A 22,525-nucleotide genomic window follows, 5' to 3' on the forward strand; every position below is an offset into this window, starting at 1 on the left:
ACAGAGGCAAGTGTCTTTGGTCTCGCGGGTCTTTAAAATTGTCTTCCGATAGGATCACGCATTGTAGCCTTGCTTTTGCTTTGCTTTCCAGGATTTCCTTTTATAATAGAGAGATAACCTAATTTATTTGGAATTCAAAACATCCACGTATCCAAAGATTGACCCTACAATGACCTAAGGCAGAAGATGTCATGGCTCTACCTAACTTTGAGTTTTATTACTGGGCAGCAAATACACTAGCTATAAAAACCTGGACACGAACATAAATAGATGAACATACACAGGCTTGGTCCGCAATAGAAATAAACTCCTGCAGTACTTCTTTATATTCCTTGCTTTGTGCCCCAATAAATGCAAATTATTGCCAATATACTAACAATCCAATTGTGCTTCACTCACTCAGAATATGGAACCAATGTAGGAAGCATTTTAAGGTAGAGAAGCTTTTATCTGTCACCTCTGCAGGAGAACCACCTTCTTCCACCCTCTCAGACATATGCAGTTTTTAATATCTGGAAAACATTTGGGATTAAATCACTTGGAGATCTGTACGTAGACAACGTCTTTGCATCCTACGAACAATTATATTCCAAATTTAACTTTGCAGCAACACATTTCTTTCACTACCTTCAAATTAGAAACTTCGTTAAACGTAACCTACCCAATTTTCTTCACCTCCCACCTCCCTCTATGCTGGAAAAAATATTGATCAGTCTTGAGGACTCGGACAGCATTTCTGTAATATATAAAACCATTTTACAGTCCCTCCCTTTCAAAGATCCAAGAGGATCGTGGGAAAAGGATCTCTCACTCAACATATCAGAAAAGGAGTGGAAGGTAGCAATGCAAAGAATTCACTCAGGCCCTGTATGCGCAAAAAATGCAATTATTCAACTCAAAATTTATATATCGAGCACATCTGTCTCGTTTAAAATTGTCCAAAAAGTTTCCAGGGCAAGATCCAACCTGCGAACGCTACAATCAAGTTGCAGCCTCACTCGGTCACATGTTTTGGGCCTACACCAAATTAACATCATTCTGGACCAAAATCTTTAAATGCCTTAAAGGACAGCCTTGGTGTCACAATCCCTCCTAACCCATTAACAGCTGTGTTTGGTGTACTTCCAGAAGGGTTTAAAGTGGAGAAGGACAAACAAACTGATCGCCTTTACTACAATATTGGCACACAGACTTGCTCAACTGGAAGAATCCTAACTCTCCTCTGTTCAGTCAGTGGGAAACTGATGTTATATACTATTTGAAACTGGAAAAATCAAATTCTCAGAGGATCTGTGCAGAACTTTTTCAAAACCTGGCAGGATCTAATCAATAATATTTTAGAATAAGCATTTAAAGCACTGAGGAAAGAGATTCTCTTCCCATTTCTTTTTCTTCTCCATTTATCTTTATTTACTTATTAATACATGTATTTACTTATTTTTTACTAGCTTTTAAGTTTTACTCTGCTGGTCAGGCTCTCTTTTCTCAGGGATTAGGGTTGATTTGTTTTCAATCCTATTTTTGTAAAAATTGATCTATTTGTATGGCATGTTGTGTGATTACAATAAAATCAATAAAATTATATTAAAAAAAAAAAACAGTCAAGTCAAAGACACTCCACACTCAACCCCAAAACTGATGCATTTTCAAACATGATATCAGAAATAGTGATAACAGCAGTAAGTAGAAAGACATAATTATAAAAGTAAACTGCAAGAAGTGTACTGTTCTTGTATACCTAATAAAAGACTGATTTTTCAAGCCTGTGCAGTGCAAAACAAGTTTGTTAACTTAGTCCGAAGATATCTGGGGGTTTGTTTTTTCTTTTTTTCCGTCAATCCAGAGAGCCATGAAGTAATTATCAGATGATATTAGTTAATTAATTTTCAATGAAATGAGTTGTATTTTCATTTTTTTAAATAAAAATGTCTATTTTATAGGATAATATACCATATTAATAATAAATAGTCCTGATTTTTTTTAGTTTTTTGATTTAAAATTTATTTAGAAAAATAACTACTTGTTCAGTCTGGCTTGACAAGCTGGAGAAGTGTTTTTTTTTTATATATTTTGCAATTTTACATGTCCTGTTTCTTTTTGTAGTTTTATTCTCTTCAATAAAAAATTGTTCACAAAACAAGAATATTTAATCCAAAAACGATCATTTTTGTACTGCAGTTGCTTGTGGTGATGGCCAAGTAAAATTTTAATGTTTATGAAGAGAATGGTGATAAAATTCCCAATGGAATGGGCTTGAACAGGGTGTTGGGGAGAGGTGACATGTTGTGTTTAAGAATTTCCTGTCCTGTGTACACAGGATGATAATAATGACCCTAAAAGCATTTCATAAACAACAGATAATATCAAAACATCCATGAAAAATACTTGCGTTGTCTAATGCAAACGTAAAGTATCCTGTCATGCTCACAAATCTCAGATTCATTTATTTTTGGTAAAATATTGTTAAGTAAATGATTTCCAGAAAAAAAACTTATGTACAGCATTAAAGCACCCTAAATAAGATTGAGCTGTAGTACTTTGGGGTTATTCAGTAGCAGTTTATGAAACTGCATTGGTGAATTGACCACCTTCTGCTTGTTGATGCATCTCGGATATGGACAAATGCAAGACAAACTCTTCAGTGTTCACTTGCTTTTCTTTACATTTTACTTTCTTAATTGCATAGTTTTCTCATCATTGTCACATGAAATGTTAATTGAAGTACGGCAAAGGGTGGACACTTAGCTGCACATTCATCCAACCTAACAGTACTTTTAAGGGTCACCTACTGCCAACCATTCCTCCCAAAACCAAAAAAAACAACGATGGCCTTATTCCTAAATGATCTTTATCTTTTTGGTATGTTCCATTGTGAACATAATGTTTGAGAGACTGCAACCTTACATATATGAATTGTCTCAGCTAATAACACAATTACTGCTAAATGTAAAGGTCAGCCTTGTGATTGTGCCTGTTGATATAGTTATGTAATGGGGAGCTCTGAAAATGTGAATATTTCACAGTAATTAAATGAACTGGTACTTTAATCATGTACCTCCCACTGCTGGTCCTTCTACTGTCCTCTTGTTCCAAACTGTCATGGAGGTTTAAAAGACCATTTAACCTCTACTCAGTTTTAACTTTTTAGCTTCCTACCTGAATTTAGTTTGCATGACTTTACCACCACTGTGGAGCTCTGCAACATGAAAGAGAAAATTGAAGCCAATCTCCAGACAAAATTAACTACCCAGTAAAATACAAAATAGAGTGCAGAGCATCACAGAATATATGGTTATAATCATATTTCTGAATTTTAAATACTCGTGATATGGCATAGACAAAAATGTAAAGAAAAATACAAAATTTTTTAATTATTTTGTATTTAACATTCAATTTCAGTAACCAATGTTTTTTTGTTTTACTCTTTAATATACTGTACAACCTGTGTGGAAAGTTTTCATGAACAATATGACCATTACAGAATATTCCATAGATTGTGTACATAATCATCCTGAAAGTTAGTTTAAGCTATTTTGCTGCTGCTTCTGTAATGATTAAAGGAATCCTTCTGTGAGTTACAAATTGTGCAGAATAAAGAAAGATAATAAAATTGTAAGTACCGTATATACTCGCAGATAAGTTCTTCTGCTGATAAGTCGGGACTTGATTTTGCCGAATAAAATCTGATATTTTATAATGTCGGTCGTATGGTAAAACTCACGTTATTTGTCCAAGAGATTATGATTTGTTAACGCCCACCTGTGTTTTTTTGTATCTCACACCCTCATACAACTTTATCGATCAGAAGAAAATATGAAGCTGGTTTTATGTTAAACATTGTTGAAGTAGCGAAAGAAATTGGTAACTGCACTGCTGTAATAAAATTTGATGCGTCTGAGAAACTGATGCGAGACTGGAGGAGGCAAGAAAATGTTAATTTTTTTTTTTTTTTTTTTTTAAGTGAGGCATTTTTGAATGGGTGTATAAGTTGGGGTCTGATTTTATGATGGATTTTTTTGTTTTGGTTTCAAGACCTGACTTATACTTGAGTATATACAGTAAATAAAATGAAACATTTATGTAAAAAAAAAAAAAAATACTGAAAAAAGGTATAAATTAAAGTTGTGTTTTTTTTTAATACTGAATTAAAAAAATGAGTACCATACATTGGCCACATTAGAAACAACTATTGTGTTTGACAGACTTGTCTTAACCATTGTTGATTGTGCCCACATTCAGGAAATGCTAGCCAGCAGTGCATACTGCCTATATCGTGGGTATTCTTGGAGACAGATTGTTTACATACAGTCAGACATGCTTAGTAATTTGCTGTAGCTTCCATAAAGAGCTGATGCATAAAATGATTCCTTAAATCACTGTGTCCTCTGGGTTATAACTGCAGTGTATTCCCTGCCTAGATATTTTAGTGCATAGGTGAAAGGGGAGTTGTGTTACAAGTGTATTCAGTTAATGTAAAAAAAATGTGTTAAGCATTTTAAATTAGCTGTTTAATTTTATAGCCTATGTGTCAAATGTAAACATATCTGGAAATATAAGGGAAAGAAACCAAAAAAAATCTAGATTTTGCTGCTCCAAGGGATTGGGGCTATGACACTTAGTCATTCAGTTAAGAAGCAATTACTTTATCTGTTCCATTCCAACACTCAGTCAGTTTAACACAAGTCCCCAGCTTCTAGATGCCAGGTTAGACAGTGCTTTTTAAAAAAAAAAAAAAAAAATGTCCTGCCCCTACCTTTTTTGTAATCTGTTTATAGAAAACAAAGTCTTTCTCAGTCTTATTGAAGTTTCATTAGCTTTTACCCTGCCTTGGCCTTTCTGGTGCCCAGGGTTGGGACCAGCTGATCGTGACTATAACAAAGCATTATTTATAATGTATTTGTAGCAGATTTTCAACAGACAACCTCATACTTCACATGCATCTTTGTCATATGTACAATGGAATACATTTCTCATGTTACTGTATTTAAATATGGGGCTTGTGAGTGTATTTGTGTCTTTTTTTTTTTTTTTTTAAATCAACTTTCTTGTTAAATGTGAATGATACCAGCTTAAGCCATGTTTCATGCTCTGGTCTTGGAGATTGAAAAGCAGCATTCAATCAGTAAAGTATATTGTGTTTTTACAGATAACTAATCACTTATAATGCCCTTTCAGCCATTTTACTTTAATGCTATTTTTAATTTTTTACACAGATCCAAGCACAGCTTGTGGCAGCAGCGGCAGCAGGACAGCAAATCCAGATCCAGACAGTAGGGGCTTTGTCTCCCCAGCAACAGCAGCAGGTTCAGCAACAGGTTTCTCCTCGAGATGGCGAGAGAAGGGGCAGTACAGGAGGTGTCCTGCAGCCTGCTAAAAAACGTAAGGTGGACATGCCTATCACTGTTTCTTATGCTATATCTGGTCAACCAGTGGCTACGGTTTTGGCCATTCCACAAGGTCAGCAACAAAGCTACTTGTCTCTCCGACCGGACCTGCTGACTGTGGACAGTGCACACCTTTATAGTGCTACTGGTACGATCACTAGCCCAACTGGAGAAACATGGACCATCCCTGTGTACTCTGCCCAACCTCGTGGAGATCTGCAGCAGCAGCAGAACATCACGCACATTGCTATCCCACAAGAGGCATATGGAGCAGTGCATGTTACAGGTTCTCCAACCACTGTCAAGTTGGATGAAGAGAAAGATAAGATGGTGGTATCGGGGAAGAATCCAGGTGTCTCCTTGTCAGTCTCTTCTGTTTCAACTGCAACACATGAGGAGGTGGTGCAGACGCTTGCCAATACCCTTTTCCCAGCTCAGTTTTCTGTTAATGGTAACATCCACATTCCAGTTGCTGTGCAAGCTGTAACAGGGGCGTATCCTAATACCACCCAATCAGTTCATATATGGGATCCCCAGCAGCAGCAAGCCCAACAGCAGCCTCAGGCCCCTCAACAAACATCTGTACAGGATCAGCAGCAACTACAGGTTAGTTTGATCTTCTAGAGTCTCAAATGTGTTCGTTTTTTTTTTTGGTCTGTTTACAAGAGTATACCATGCAGGGTTATTCTCAGCATTACAACACTTGTTCATTTTTTGATATAAGGTATTGCTAAAGTTTCAGGGGTTCTTAAAAACATTTTAATCTGAGGACCCAAAAATCAGTGCCATACTGGAACCCAGGAGGAGGATTATTACCATAATGACAGAGGAGCCATACACAGACAAATAACATTGGGCGCATAATTAAAACAGGAAACAGTTTTTTCATTCAAACATATTTCCCATTTTAGTGTTACTGAAAGTGAAAACCAAACATTTTCTTAATAAATATAATTCAAAACCTGGAATACATTTGTGTGGTATATCACTGCCTGTAGAAATACCCAGTGTAAGCTTTAGTAAAGGTGAAAGTAATAAATTCTTTATAATAGATGCAGTGTGAGGATATGATAATTTTTGAAAGAATTATAAGAATGGTCACTTAACTTAGTCACTTGATTCATGGTGCTGGATAAGTCATAACGTATATAAAAATAATTTATAGAATTTATTATCCTTAAGTAACATACAGTGGTGCCTAATACTTCGAACTTGATTCATTTCAGGAGACCATTTGAACTCTGATTTGTACTTAGAACAATTCAGTTTGAAAGTGAATTAATCCATTCCCAGATCCTAAACAATACCCATTTTGTTAAACTTAAACAGTAAATACAAATAATGTAAGGTTAAAATAATGTGTCCTAAATAATATATTAAAACATGAAAACAATAAATTATGTAAATACTGTATAATAAAATGAAAGTTGCCTTTACTGTACCTTGGTGAGAAGTGGTGATGTCTCGTGTGGCTGGAGGAGTGGAAGAGAAAGTTTACTGTTTAGGAGGGGAGTCACCTTCCATAAACATGCTTTATAATGAGTTCCTTTTTCACCTCAATTGTCAATATCGATGCTACAACCTTCGTCTTAGGCCAGGTTTATACTTCATGTGATGTGACGTGCACAAGCAGTGTACTTGTTTATACCTGCGTGCGTATTTAATGTAAATCTGGATGATTTCCACCAGATGGCAGTGAGAGATACCATCACAAAAAGGGGAAAAAAAAAACATTCGGCTTTGCTGTGTTGTGAATTGCCCGAAGCGTCCATTAAAGGACACCTTACCACTAGTGCTGGGTGGTATGACCAAAATTGTATATCACTGTATTTTTCAAATTAATACCGGTCTCACGGCATTTGACGGTATTTTTTTCCCCATGCATGAGTGGATGCTAACCACATTTTCTACTGCAGTTACTGCAGTAGGCTGGCTAAGAATAACCTATTCCACTGTCATGAGAATTGTACATTGTACAAAAAAACATTTTAATGTGCACACAAGTATTAATACAGTGATAGTTTTCAAGGGGGTGGCACTAATGAAGAGAAGGAATCACATTGCATGACAGTTGTAGTCAAAATATAGAACCTTTTTATTGAACAAATTTTGCAAACAACTTAAACTATAATTTTGACAACATATTTTCAGCCATCCAAAGAGGCATTTAGACTTCGTTAAATATCCAGAGGTGCTTGTCAAAAGTTGTATTGCACTGAACATGTCTTAGAAAAGGAATAGTAAATATTTTTTGTAAACTGACATTTTAAAGTGACTTTTTAAACAACTTTACCATCATTAAACTACATAATATTTAAACTAATAAATAATAACAGTAAAATAAATAATAGTGCAACTTCCAGTAATAATACTATTACTTCAAGGCTTCAAGTCCAGGTATATTACACAGTATTCACCAAATAAAAATAAAATAAAAACAAGTGCAACTTGGTGATGACATCTTTACCAACGGAACCATCATTAAGGCAAATTGCATTAATATGGACCTTGCTTCAAGCTAGGCCAGCAGGAATGCACGATGGACTGGCTATCTTTGTGAGACAGGAGCGCAGGGGTGACCATTGCAGTGAGACGCAATATGGTTTGTACCTCGTGTTATCGTAAGTGTCGGTCATCCCAGGCGAATGTTGCCATGGGTGCATCAGCTGGGGACCGATCAGCTGATCCCAGTACCTCACTTTAGTTTTCGATCTCAATCTCCAGATCACTTGCATCAAAATCGGAGTTGGACAAATCAGAGTCCGATTCAGCGATAATATGGAAAAGTCATCCACGGATTATTTTGCTTTGAGCATTCACTTTGGTATCTCTCCACATGCCATTTTAAAAGCTGTTTGCTCTTCGCTACTCACGCACGCATATGGAATCGAGGTCAAATCAACAAAGCAAATCAACTAAAAGTGCTGTAACAACAAGATCACTGATCTCTACTGAGTGCTAGCTAGACTGAGGTATCTCACAATGTGGGTGTTTCCGGCAACATATCGTACTGCATCGCTCGGCCCACAGAAATGTTCGATTGCCGCACCTAATTGAAAATTTATATTTTACACAAATTTATATAAATTATCGTCTCACTTTGGACATTGTAATCCAAGTTGAACCATCATAAATAGGGGACTACCTGTACTTACTGATAATAGAGATACAGTAATCCCTCACTTATCGCGGGAGATAGGTTCCAAGGCCGACCGCGATAACTGAATTTCCGCGAAGTAGGGACACTATATTTATTTAATTATTTAACGTGTATTTGGACGTTTTTAAACCCTCCCTGTATTGTTTACAACCCACCATTTACTCTATTAAAAACAGGGGCAACTGCTAAGCAATATGAAATCGGTAGATAAGTTTACACTTACTGTATAGCGAAGTACACGTAGCAGCTTGTAGGCGGTCATGACGTCGTCGACCTTGTTGCAAAGATTCCTAAAGCAGATTCCATCCAGACTACTGCCTTATCACTTCCACTTGCAACTCGTTTTGCACCCTGGTTAAAGGACACTGCAGCCGTAGATCTTATATGCTTTTCCTCCTTTTTAAATAAAAAGAATCGATGTCCTGCAGCGGTGTAGCTGTTCCGTTCCTTCAACATATCCAAAACTTTTACCTTTTCTGCAATCATTTGCATCTTCTGTTGGTGCTTGGACACGGCCCCTGAAGCATTAGCACGCTAATGATGAATGAGTGAGATGAGACTTCCTGGTTAATGCAACACTCCGTCGCTGAGCCAATCAGCAGCACACAGGAACTTAACTGCGTGCTCTGATTGGGTAGCTTCTCAGCCATCCGCCAATAGCATCTCTTGTATGAAATCAACTGGGCAAACCAACTGAGGAAGCAAGTAAAAAGACCCATTGTCCGCAGAAACCCGCGAGGCAGCGAAAAATACGCGTTATGAATTTAGATATGCTTACATATAAAATCTGCGAAGTCGTGAATCCACGAAAAGTGAACCGCGAAGTGGCGAGGGATTACTGTAACAGAAAACTGATTATACACACATTCATTGTACATTTCTTATTACTATGGTATGTTTTTACTACCATTACTTAAAATAGTTTATTATTTTAATAACTATTACATACCTATGGCTGTGTGAAGCCTGTGTCCAAAGCACTGGTACTCTAAAGCATGTTTGCGGGTAAGGTGGTACAGTAAATTGCTCGTGTTGCCGCTTCCGGCAACAGCTTTAGCTCGACAGTATTTGCAGTAAATAGTTGTTTGGTCCACATCTGACCTTTTAAAACCAAAGTATCTCCAGACAACAGACACGGCTCCTTTTTTCGGCAAACTTTCTTGTGTGTCATCATTTTCAACTTTTTTTGTCTGCTTCAGTTTCAGAATGTTCTCTGTCCATTTTCACCGCTCAATACCTCCACTAACACATGTACTCCGTTTCCCGCTGTGCCACATTCCGAACATTGTTTAGGCTATTTAAACCGGTGTTGCGGTATAAGAAAAATCCATATCATAACAAAAATAACGGTTTTCGGTATGAACCGGTATACCTCCCATCACTGCTTGCCACAATATCTCTGAAAAAGTTGAATGTTTAATGATTACATCCATCAGTCCAGGGACACGCCCATTCCAGCTAGCATTGAGTACGAGACAGAAACAGTCCCTGGAAATGGCATCAGGTCATCGCAAGGTGGATACAAGCATACACATACACTAGCGTCATATTAGCATCACCAGCTCCCCAAACCTGCATGTCCTTGGTTGGAAACCGGATCACTCTGTTTAAACCCAACAGGAAAACATGCAGACTCCAGGCAGGGAACACCAGGGATGCAACTCCCTACTGAGAGGCAGCAGCTTTACCACTCTGCCACTGTACCACCCTGACGTGTAATTATTAGCAGTATTTATTATTTAAATGAGGTTATTTGTAAAATGTAGCATACACACGTTAACACATTTCATCATGAAAGTTATATCAAGTATAAATCTAAAGGTTCTAAATGTGCAGAGTGCTGGAATATAATAAATTTAATGTCTGGCAATCGCTGAGTGCCACTGCTGTCAGTGCAGGAAGAAGCCCCAGAAGCATGTAGTGATTAACAGCTGGGTCGGTTTTAATATGACGTTTTACGACGTTCTACTTTAATGACAAAATAAACAATGAAACTAAAGTCGAAATTTCCACTTTAATCACCAAATAGACCTTTTTTGTCTTCACTGTGTCTCTAGTTTTTTTTTTCTGTGATTCAAATATTCTTCCGTACTTTCTGATGCTGTTGCAAAGGTGCAATAAAAAAAAAAAGATGGCACAGAAGATGGTATGTGAGACATTTAAAATGTATGCCTTTATTGGCTATTCAAGAAATACATGAATAACAGCACCACTAATACATTTGTATGTCAACATTTAAGTTTGATGATTTGCTTCACCACATCGAAGTGTACACATTGAGCCTGTAGGATAGCCAAAGCGGCTTGCTGTTACATGTTGATAGTAAACAAACTCTCTGATGTCACAATCCTACTTGAACACACTGTGCCCCTCCGTTTTTGTTGCTGGTACTGCAACTCGCACACACGCCCCATTAATTTCGGAGGTCGTGCTCGGAGGATGCGTCAAATGAACATGTGGCAGCCATGCTGCATGCGCATACATATTTTTCATTGCTTCCTCACTCTTCTTGGATGCCATGATTAATAGATAGGTAGGGATTTATTTATTTCTCTCTATTATAAAAAAAAATCTTAGAAGATAGGAAGGAGACGAGATGTGATTTTCTCAGAAAGACGCTTTCATGTCCTGCGTGACGAGTTTTTGTGTCAAGAGATTTAATCCGAGGCTGGAAATAAAACGGAGCAGATGACAAAGTAGAACGTTGTAAACCATTCAAAAACTTTGGCGCAGTACACATGCAGAGCAGGTTAGAGATAATGGAAGTACGAAAATTCAAAAGTCTCAAAAAAAGGATAGTAAAGATCGCATTACCTCATCCATCCATCCATCCATTGTCTCCCGCTTATCCGAGGTCGGGTCGTGGGGGCAGCAGCTTGAGCAGAGATGCCCAGACTTCCCTCTCCCCGGCCACTTCTTCTAGCTCTTCCGGGAGAATCCCAAGGCGTTCCCAGGCCAGTCGAGAGACATAGTCCCTCCAGCGTGTCCTGGGTCTTCCCCGGGGCCTCCTCCCTGTTGGACGTGCCCGGAACACCTCACCAGGGAGGCGTCCAGGAGGCATCCTGATCAGATGCCCGAGCCACCTCATCTGACTCCTCTCGATGCGGAGGAGCAGCGGCTCTACTCTGAGCCCCTCCCGGATGACTGAGCTTCTCACCCTATCTTTAAGGGAAAGCCCAGACACCCTGCGGAGGAAACTCATTTCAGCCGCTTGTATTCGCGATCTCGTTCTTTCGGTCACTACCCATAGCTCATGACCATAGGTGAGGGTAGGAACATAGATCGACTGGTAAATTGAGAGCTTCGCCTTGCGGCTCAGCTCCTTTTTCACCACGACAGACCGATGCAACGCCCGCATTACTGCGGATGCCGCACCGATCCGCCTGTCGATCTCACGCTCCATTCTTCCCTCACTCGTGAACAAGACCCCGAGATACTTGAACTCCTCCACTTGGGGCAGGATCTCGCTACCAACCCTGAGAGGGCACTCCACCCTTTTCCGGTTGAGGACCATGGTCTCGGATTTGGAGGTGCTGATTCTCATCCCAGCCGCTTCACACTCGGCTGCGAACCGATCCAGAGAGAGCTGAAGATCACGGCCTGATGAAGCAAACAGGACATCATCATCTGCAAAAAGCAGTGACCCAATCCTGAGCCCACCAAACCGGACCCCCTCAACACCCTGGCTGCGCCTAGAAATTCTGTCCATAAAAGTTATGAACAGAATCGGTGACAAAGGGCAGCCCTGGCGGAGTCCAACTCTCACTGGAAACGGGTTCGACTTACTGCCGGCAATGCGGACCAAGCTCTGGCACTGATCGTACAGGGACTGAACAGCCCTTATCAGGGGGGGCCGGTACCCCATACTCTCGGAGTACCCCCCACAGGATTCCCGAGGGACACGGTCGAATGCCTTTTCTAAGTCCACAAAACACATGTAGACTGGTTGGGCAAACTCCCATGCACCCTCCAGGACCCTGCTAAGGGTATAGAGCTGGTCCACTGTTCCGCGACCAGGACGAAAACCACACTGTTCCTCCTGAATCCGAGGCTCGACTATCCGACGGACCCTCCTCTCCAGGACCCCTGAATAGACTTTTCCAGGGAGGCTGAGGAGTGTGATCCCTCTGTAGTTGGAACACACCCTCTGATCCCCCTTCTTAAAGAGGGGGACCACCACCCCGGTCTGCCAATCCAGAGGCACTGTCCCTGATGTCCATGCGATGTTGCAGAGGCGTGTCAGCCAAGACAGTCCTACAACATCCAGAGCCTTGAGGAACTCCGGGCGTATCTCATCCATCCCCGGGGCCCTGCCACCAAGGAGTTTTTTGACCACCTCGGTGACCTCAGTCCCAGAGATGGGGGAGCCCACCTCTGAGTCCCCAGGCTCTGCTTCCTCATTGGAAGGCATGTTAATGGGATTGAGGAGGTCTTTGAAGTATTCCCCCCACCGACCCACAACGTCCCGAGTCGAGGTCAGCAGCGCACCATCCCCACCATATACAGTGTTGACACTGCACTGCTTCCCCTTCCTGAGACGCCGGATGGTGGACCAGAATCTCCTCGAAGCCGTCCGAAAGTCATTCTCCATGGCCTCCCCAAACTCCTCCCACGCCCGAGTTTTTGCCTCAGCAACCACCAAAGCCGCATTCCGCTTGGCCTGCCGGTACCTATCAGCTGCCCCCTAAGATTTGTTGTTTGGTGAAAGTGAAATCCCGCAAGAGAAATCGTTTCTCAATTGTGTAAATGCTATTGTTGGACACATTTCTTGTAGAGAAAAACAAACACATGGCGTGGCTGCAGCAGCAAGCCAGCAACTGATCGAGCAAAGAGGAGGTAAAACAAAAACAAAACTGGATTTGTTTCCCATTGTGTTACCGTTAAAGAGGGGCTTTCAGAGGAGCAACCACATCCCCTTGGGGTGCTTTCACAACGTGTGCAGCAGATATGCGAAGTGGCTGGCGCATAGTGCAGTCCCTTGGGGGAGTGGGGGGGTTGTTGGCGAGCGAAGCCTCGTTTTTTATTTTTATGTATTACTGCCTTAAAGGTGATGTATCTGTAATTATTCATGCAGGTTAACTATAATAAATGAGTGGGCCTATCCTTTTAAACCTTTTCCCAGAATGATGTCCACGTCTTGAATGAATATTGATTGGGATTTGAATGGGGGCTGACTGGGAGTGTAGAAGTTGTTTTTTGAAACCTTTTCATTTTGTCTTGAATATAAAGTAGGCATGCAGTGAGGTGCTGCAGTACATCAGTTAATCCAGAAAGTTAATATTTACCCTTGGATCCAGCTGTGTAAGTGGAATTAAATGGCTGTTTTTTGGTCAAGCGAGTCCAATCCATTTATGACTTGGACCTCCCGGAAGGATTAAAATATTGAATTTTTCATTTTCCACATAGGCAGAGTGAGCTACAGTTAAGGTAAGTAAAAATAGAAGCAGGATTCACACACAATATCAGTAGCCAGTCTATAAGAGTGACATAATAAACTCCTGTCCAATGTTTATTCCAAAATTAAATTTATGCGCCAATGTAATGAAATTTTTGGACCAGTGTTCATGTGACTGAGTTCATATTGCTGCTTTGAATGGCATTGGTATGACATATGTACTGTGAATGGCATTGGTATGACATACGTACTTAAAACATACTTCACACATACTGAAGTAGTCACAAGCAATTGATGGTCTGTAGTCAATCACTGTGATTAGTATGTTGGTTAACCCTCTGGAGGCTGAGGCTAAAATGAGGAACTTTGGCGATTCAGCTACATTCTGACAATTCCATAGTGTTGTTTTTTATTTTCAGCACAAACTCATGATATGCAAAAAATAAGCGTTTCAGGATCATATCCAGCTTTTCAATTGCTCCACAAGAACAAAAATTGCAAATAATAGTTTTCAACATGTACAGGAATTTTGTGAAAACACATACTAGATGATTTTGGCAAACTTGTTTACTGTAGTGTGTTTTTCAAGGACTTTACTATCTGAACATACCACAGTATGTCAGATAATGCACTCAGAAAGGCAAAAAACAATCTTGCTAAAACCTTTTTATATCAGTAATATTATTGGGGGGAAAAAAAGCTGACAGTGGGCGGAGAAGTGGTGTCTGTCTGCTGAATATGTATTAGGGGAGGACAATTTACACCTAAGATCTGATAAGAAACCCACTCAGGCTGATCTAGAAAACAGCGGAAAGACAGTGTTGGATTGCAAAACGGAAAGGTGTTTTCAGAGCAAGAAACATGCAGAGAATAATTTTAGTGTAATTTTGTAAGGATTAGAGTAATACTGTGAGAGAAAGAAAGATAGGAATTTTTCCAAATTTGAACTCTGTATAGGGAAAAATTCCTGCACAAAATAAATGATACAACATTATACAAAATCACTGTACCTATTCACAGTGCATTATACAATTAGTATTGAAATATTTATCTCGTGATGAGTTTATTTGCTGCTTAGGAGAGAAGAGGGCCATTCATTAATTTATCATAGAGAAAGAATATGCACAAAATAAATAAATCCAATAATAAAAAAGATTGTAGCCTTTCAACAGGTTGCTACATAATCTCCGTATAAAATTGGTATTTTTTTTCCTTCACTGAATCGTGAGTTCAGCTTTATTACTTCAAGGAACTCTTGCACACACAATGCCATTGTTGCCCAACCCAAACTGAGTGCACCTAAACAAGCCCAATATGCCATGTGAAGTTACTGAATGCTATTTTGAACTGGGATGGCAGATGAGGCTTGTGCCTTCCCTATGTGATGCTTGCCCAGTTTAGAAAGCATCACCAGCCCAACGATCAAGTGAGTGTTATACTCTACAGCCGTGCTGCTCCTTAAAGGCTAAGACCAATTTACATCTTATTAGCATGTGAATGAGGCTCCTCCTGCATGCACATGCACACTGCAGCTGAAACTCTGCTGTTTCTGAGTAAAGGAGATGTATTTTTTTTTGTCTAATTCACCTAATCTTGAAAATAACTATGCTGTAAAATTGCATATGCTAGCCAATAAAGCGCATACAGTAGCAACAAGTCTTGCTACTAAATTTTAAGGTCTGGTTTAACTTAACACTTGTGATGCTGTTGAAGACATCAAGGATAGAAGTCTGAAACAATTCTTAGGTATTAAAAAAAAAAAAGTTACCTAGTATGTATTATTTGATTTTATTCTTTAGATTAAAGCAATGACCACGAGGTGAGTAAGCAATAGAAAAATGACTATTGCTTTGATGTGTTAATGTTTCAGGGGCTCACCACATCACAGTTGTGCTCCATATACCACATGAGCTCATTTGTACATACCTTGCAATACATTGATTTTGTACCACGTCTAAAACAGTTTTATGTTCTTTGCTTTTTCACCTTCTACTTTTAAGTGTATCAGCCAAAATGTGATGCATGTTACTATCAGTCAGTGACGTTATAAAATGTAATACATAACAATGCAATTAACTTTTAATAATTTGTTGGCAACTATTTTCATTATTGATTATTACTGATGACATTGATTTGTTGTTGCTGCCCCAAAATGAAGTATACAAAATAATCCTATTTTTTTTTTTGTGTAATTCAACTGTCCCACTAAGTGACCACCTCCCAGGTTGTGATCCTCCAGTTTCCGATCAGCTTTAAGTACACAATGCACAAAAACACTCACACTGGCGGGCTGATGTAAGATGCTACTCCATTGCCTTGAAGTCATAGAAAAGCAAAAGCTCCAAATATTAACACAACATTGGGATGTTAAATAATCATGGCAACAGAGGTAAACAAAAAAAAAAAAGTGTCTGCACTATGTAGCTGTGCTATGCTACAAGACATAATTTTGTGCATTCCTACCTTTTCTCATTTTAGTATCTCTAGACCAATTTTATGACATAGAGTAGGATGATGGCTTTTAGAAATCCATTGAAATATACAATGAGCGTAATTTTAAAATATTTATGAAATACAAAATTTCACTAAATATACTTGTGTTTTTTGAGTTTGTGCACAGTGTTATAGGCTCTGAATTCATTAACCCTAAAGTTAGATTAGGCATGATATGAAAATGCTTAGAATAAATGATATACTTGCAAACATGCAAAGACATTTTTGGTTTGGATTGATTGCATTTCTAGATTGTCTGATTTGGTTTTTAACTGACTTTTGTACTAATCTGCCCACTACTTACATTTTTATGTGCAGTGAAATGTGGTGCCTGTACATCCTAACAGTGTATGGTGTATACTTCGGGCTCAGCAGGTAAATAAAACACAACTTGTAATGGATACAAGTATTTTTTTTTTAATTCCTCTTAGTAATTGTGTTAAGCCCACAGACAAAACTGAAAATAAATAAAGCACAGACAGCAACACATCCCACATCAGAGACACTCAGCAGTTTTTACCATATGTCTGCAAATGATTCATCTTGTTCTAGTGTAACACTGACACCAAGTAAATGTTCATTGGGCATAAAAATCCAACTATATGTTCCTCATAATAATGTGTGTATATCTCATATATTACCAGTTTTGTTTAAAGCCTTGTAAATGAAGTGGCACTGGTATAGTGTTCACAAGTTCATTCTTTGCCAGTAACTTGTTTGAATTTGGTCATCACTTGGTTTTTTTTAAGCAGTTGAGTGTACCATTCAATGTATAGAAATATGGGATTGTAAATGAGAATAACAAAAAAATTGCTGTTGAACTCCACAGGAGTTCTGTAGGAAAGTAAATTATAACAGATTTTTCAAACTGCTACCCAGATGAGGAAAAGTGACAATTCTTACTCCTTTAAAAATGGAAGCCGTATTTTTAACTATGGTCATACAGGCTAGGTAAAGATGTGATGCTCTCCAATATCTAATCTGGATGTGAGTAATTATATCTTACCACCCCTAAAGCAGCAGTAAAAGTAACTGGAATAAACAGGCAACAAGCACTTTTGTACTATAAACACTACTGATCTGCTATAGGAATACGAAAAATACCGTGAATAATTGTATATTAAAATATATTATGAAATAGAAAAGCAATACACATAAAAATGCTTCATTATAATTCCCCCCAAGATTATCCTTGCTAAATATATATGCAAACAAAAGTATGGCAAATTCAAACTGTTTAAATGATCTTGGTCCTTATAGGAGTTCCAACAGAATAACAATATAAATGGTAGCCGAAAAGATGGTAGAGAAAGATCTCAGAAGTGGTTTAACAAAGCTTGTCTTGCTTACTGGTAGAAAACTCTGGGCATTTGCATGCCCAGTTAATTAGTACTGATGAATACATAGAGTCAGGTGTTGCGTGTGGAATACTTTGCTACAATAACTTCTGCAAAAACATGTACACAAGCTTCTAGTCTGTGGGTGGTCAGGTAGGGGTTTGGTAGTATTATTTAATTTTGGTCATCTTTTCTTTTACATTTTTCCTAAGCAGTCAAAATTTTGGGATTGGTTATGTATTTTCCCATAGTTTGTAAACCAATTGTTAATATCTGGAACCATGGCAAATTTGTTAGAAAATTAACTCCTTCTGGTGACAGAGAAAAAGAATAGCAGAACTAATAGTTGCATAACACAAGTTAGCAGCCTCTTAGCATAGAAAAAACGTTTCCTTAAGTGTTGAATGTTCAGTTTTTTTGTGTGTGTGTGTGTTTTTTTTTTTTTACTTTTGAGTTTTTTTTTAATCTAAATAAGAATTTGCTTTTGCAATATGCCATTTCTAATTGAATTCCATCTATCTTTCCCTTCTATAGACACAAACAGTACAGGTGGCAGAAGTGGACTCTCAGCCCCAAGCACCCCCAGATATGCTACTGCCCAGCTCTTTAAAGTCTGAAGAAGGGCTAGAGGTTTGGAAATCTTGGGCACAAACCAAGAACTCTGACTTGGAGAAGGACTCCCATACAAAGCTAGCTCCAATTGGCAGTGAGTGTTGCTGGTGAAGTGAGCTTAGAGTTATTGACAATGTGCTTGAGGCCCACTGTTTTCAGAGGCTTGAGATGCTCCTTATTCTGTTGCTGTATGCTGTAGTTCTTGTAGTAATGTTCACATGCTTTCTTTTTCACCTGTCATCCCACACACTTGGGTATTTTTATATAACTTTTCTTGCTGTTGATTTCTTGGAGCTTTCCTCATAATAGAAATTAATAAGCAGGAGTAAAAATTTCAGTTATGTTTATTAAAACACAGTTGATCAACATCCTGAAGAAAACTTTTGTATTTAAGGGCGCCAGCCTCTGCGTTTCCAAGAGGATCTCATATCTTCTGCTGTGGCAGAGCTCAACTTTGGCCTCTGCTTGATGACCCGGGAAGCTCGCAGTCCTGAGGGGGAGCCCTTTGAGTCTGATGTGCTCTATTATGTCTTCCTGTGCATACAGAAGGTTGGTGTGCTTTAAACTTCTTGTGGCTTGTACTTAATAAGCTGCTCATTGGTGACATTACTGGCAGTGTCAGGTTCAGGGCTCCCTGAAGCAAGATGGGAGCGTGGAGCAAACCCGCATTGTCACAGTCAAGATGGAAAAATGTGGGGATATAAGAAGACATCTCCCAAGTAATTTACTGCCTCTCTTCTAGCCTGTGTTTGTTTTGACATTTTTTTTTTTTTTTTTTTTTATGTATTACAGTATCTGTTTGAGAATGGCCGGGTGGATGATATATTTTCTGACCCTTACTATTTGAAGTTTTCTCAATGGCTACATGAAGTTCTAAAGGACTGGCAGCCTCGGGTTCACCCTCTTGGTATGTACGAGCATGTCAGTACTACCGTCTTGTTGTTTAAATGAAACTGTTATTACATGTCTGCATTTCCTGGACCTTTTGCAGTGTTTTAAGTCATCAGCCCTCTAAATGTTTTTTTTTCTCCATCTTAGCTTCCTGGTCAAATCTGTAGATATTTGTTTGGGTTGAACAGAGAACACAAATAAGCAAAAAGACATGTATGTTCAATACCTGGTTATTCTGAATTTGGAGAGAAAAAAAGAAACAGATTTTTTTTATTGTTGGCCATGGCTTGCTCATTAAAGTTCTGTGCTTTGCACATACCAGTGCTTCATAAGCAGCTTGTCTAGCAAAATGCTCAGGAACATAAATTCAAGCTAAAGTAGAGTGCTTTTTAACTTTTTGCAATAATATTGTGTTGTACTGTGTTAGTCGTTATGGATGTGGCGAGAAGTTAAGCAAAATGACACCTTTTACAGTGGAACCTCGGTTAAAGAACGCACTACTTAACGAACAAATTGGTTAACAAACTTTTATTTTGAACAATTTTGGTCTTGGTTACCGACCAAAATTTGGATAACGATTGCAAGCACAGACCGGTTTTTGTGCGTTCGTGCTCATTTGTGCTTTGACGCGCTTGCTGTAAACATTGCTTTTCTGAGTGTTGCGTTCACTAATGTTACTGTTTTGTTATTTTTTCAGTTTCAATGTTATTTTTTATTTGCATATTTACTCGTTATGGCACCTAAGAAAGAAACGTGTTAATGGTAGTGGCAGTAGGAAACGTGTTAGCGTAGCAGTAAGGAAAGAAATTATAGCAAAACGAGAATGGCATTCATGTTTCTGACATCGCAAAGGAATACAACATGCCGAAATCGACGGTCTGTACAATTCTAAAGAACAAAGAGGCATTTAAGGCGGCTGAAGTGGCTAAAGGAGTGACTGTGTTAACGAAACAAAGGTCTAAAGTGCTAGAAGTGGAAAAACTGCTGCTAATTTGGATAAATGAAAAGCATCTGGCTGGAGATAGTGTTAGCAAAGCAATAATTTGTGAAAAGGCTAAGCAGTTACACAGTGATTTGTTGACCAAAACACCCAGTACAAGTGCCAGCGAGCGAGACTTTAAAGCGAGTAGAGGGTAGTTTCATAATTTTCATCTGGCGAAGTGGAATTCATAGTGTTATAGGGCATGGGGAGGCTGCAAGTTCAAATGAAACAGCAGCAAAAGCATTTGTGGATGAATTCACGGAGTTTGTTGAAAGTGAAGGCTACGTCTCACATCAAGTGTTTAATTGCGACAAGACAGGGTTATTCTGGAAAAAAATGCCCAGAAGAACCAACATCACTCACGGGCACTACCTGTAAACAAGCCTATGAAAGACAGGCTTACACTTTTATTTTGCACTAATGCAAGTGGTGACTTTAAGGTTAAGCCACTTTGTCTACCACGCTGAAAATCCCCACGTCTTTAGGCGCAATAATGTGATAAAGTCTAAACTGCTTGTACAATGGAGGGCAAATAGCAAGGCATGGGTAACTTGGACCTTATTTATGGATTGGCTGACAGAAGTGTTTGCCCCAACTGTCAAAAATTATCTTAATGGATAATGCTCCTGCACATCCACCAGATTTGGAGGAAGACCTGGATATAGAGTATGACTTCATCAGTGTCAAATATCTTCCACCCAATACTACTCCATTACTGCAACCGATGGATCAGCAGGTCATTTCCAATTTCAAGAAGCTATACACGAAGGCACTGTTTTCCAGGTGTTTCCAGGTCACTAATAACACTGATTTGACCCTTCGAGTTTTTTGGAAGGAGCACTTTAACATCCTCCACTGCATCAACCTCATTGACAAAGCCTGGAGTGAGGTCTCTTCCCGCACATTGCAATCTACCTGGAGGAAACTTTGGCCAAGTTGTGTCTGAAACTTCGAGGGATTTGAAGCAGAGAGCTCTGCCGAAGTAGTGAATGAAATCGTGTCCATTGGCAAGAGTATGGGATTAGAGGTCAGTGATGCTGACGTGGAGGAGTTGGTGGAGGACCATCGAGATGAACTAACCACAGAAGAGCTTGTTGCCTTACAGGAAGAACAGGTGAGCCTTGCAGGAAGAGCATTCATCAGAGTAAGAGGAGGTTAGAGAGGAAATCACCAGTGCTCAGATTAAGGAAATTTGCAATAAGCGGAATGATGTGCAGAAATTTATTAAGAAGCACCACCCTAACAAAGTTGTGGCTAATAGGGCAATTAACATAATGAATGTCAATGCAATATCGCATTTTAGAAAAATTCTGCAGCAAAGAAAAAGACAAATCTTATTAGATCGCTTTCTTGTGCCCAAAGAAAAGGAATTGCAACGTGAAAAAACACCCAAATCAGTGTTACCCGATTTTTTTTTTTTTTTTTTAATGGAGGGGGATTCCCCTTCAAAACAGTATCTTCCTTCTCCTCTTCCTCCGCCATCCACCTATGCCACCAAATACAACAAACAAGATAAATACAGTGCTGTTTTATGTAATTTAGTTTATTTGTTTGTACTAATGATATATACATTTTTCTCTCTATTTTTCATCACAGAAAAACCCTTAAAAAAATAAAATTACAAAATTTCTGAGGCTGGAATGGATTAATTGTATTTACATTAATTTCAATGGGAAAAATTGCTTTGGTTAGCGAACGTTTTGGTTAGTAAACAGAGTCGCGGAATGGATTAAGTTTGTTAACTGAGGTTCCACTGTATTGGCTAACTAGCTTTCTTTCTAGTTAGCCAATAAAAGGTGTCATTTTGCTTAACTTTTTGCATCAAATAGTTGGAATTATTTTTCCATTGCAACAGATCACTAATTAATAAACATTTGTAAATACTGTAAAAATTCCTTACAGTATTACAATTTAAATGCTGTTACTTTCTCAAGGTGTTTTCTTTTTCATTTTTTTTCTTGGAAACCTGGCCAATAAATTTCTTAGCTCAAAACCTAATATACTTACCCATATTTTTTTGTGGTGTGTGTATGTATTTAAGAAAAGAAAGTAAAAAATTATTTAAAACAAAACATGTCATTAATTTTGACAATGCAATGGACACGAGTTTCTTATAAAGGAAAACATATGTCATTGACTTTTCTTGATTGTTGCTGGAAATTTTGTTTTCTGGAGGTAGATATCAAAGAGGACATTGATGAATTTTAGTTTGTTATATTCAGTTCAATACAGTCAAGATTATAGTTGCATGCTCCATAATAAATTTAATTA

The 22,525-nt window shown here is 38.7% G+C and overlaps 1 protein-coding gene across 1 annotated transcript in view; it reads left to right on the forward strand.

Moving 5' to 3' along the window:
- LOC114669197 (transcriptional regulator QRICH1-like) overlaps positions 1-22,525 on the forward strand; it is a 59,310-nt gene that overhangs the window by 24,493 nt on the left and 12,292 nt on the right. The window contains exons 4-7 of the mRNA XM_028825371.2: positions 5,214-5,990; positions 18,304-18,475; positions 18,776-18,930; positions 19,174-19,288. Coding sequence (XP_028681204.1) covers positions 5,214-5,990; positions 18,304-18,475; positions 18,776-18,930; positions 19,174-19,288 — 1,219 coding nt within the window. The remainder of the gene's footprint in view (positions 1-5,213; positions 5,991-18,303; positions 18,476-18,775; positions 18,931-19,173; positions 19,289-22,525) is intronic.

The sequence above is a fragment of the Erpetoichthys calabaricus genome, chromosome 18 (assembly GCF_900747795.2).
Source record: "Erpetoichthys calabaricus chromosome 18, fErpCal1.3, whole genome shotgun sequence".
Taxonomy (NCBI): Eukaryota; Metazoa; Chordata; class Cladistia; order Polypteriformes; family Polypteridae; genus Erpetoichthys; species Erpetoichthys calabaricus.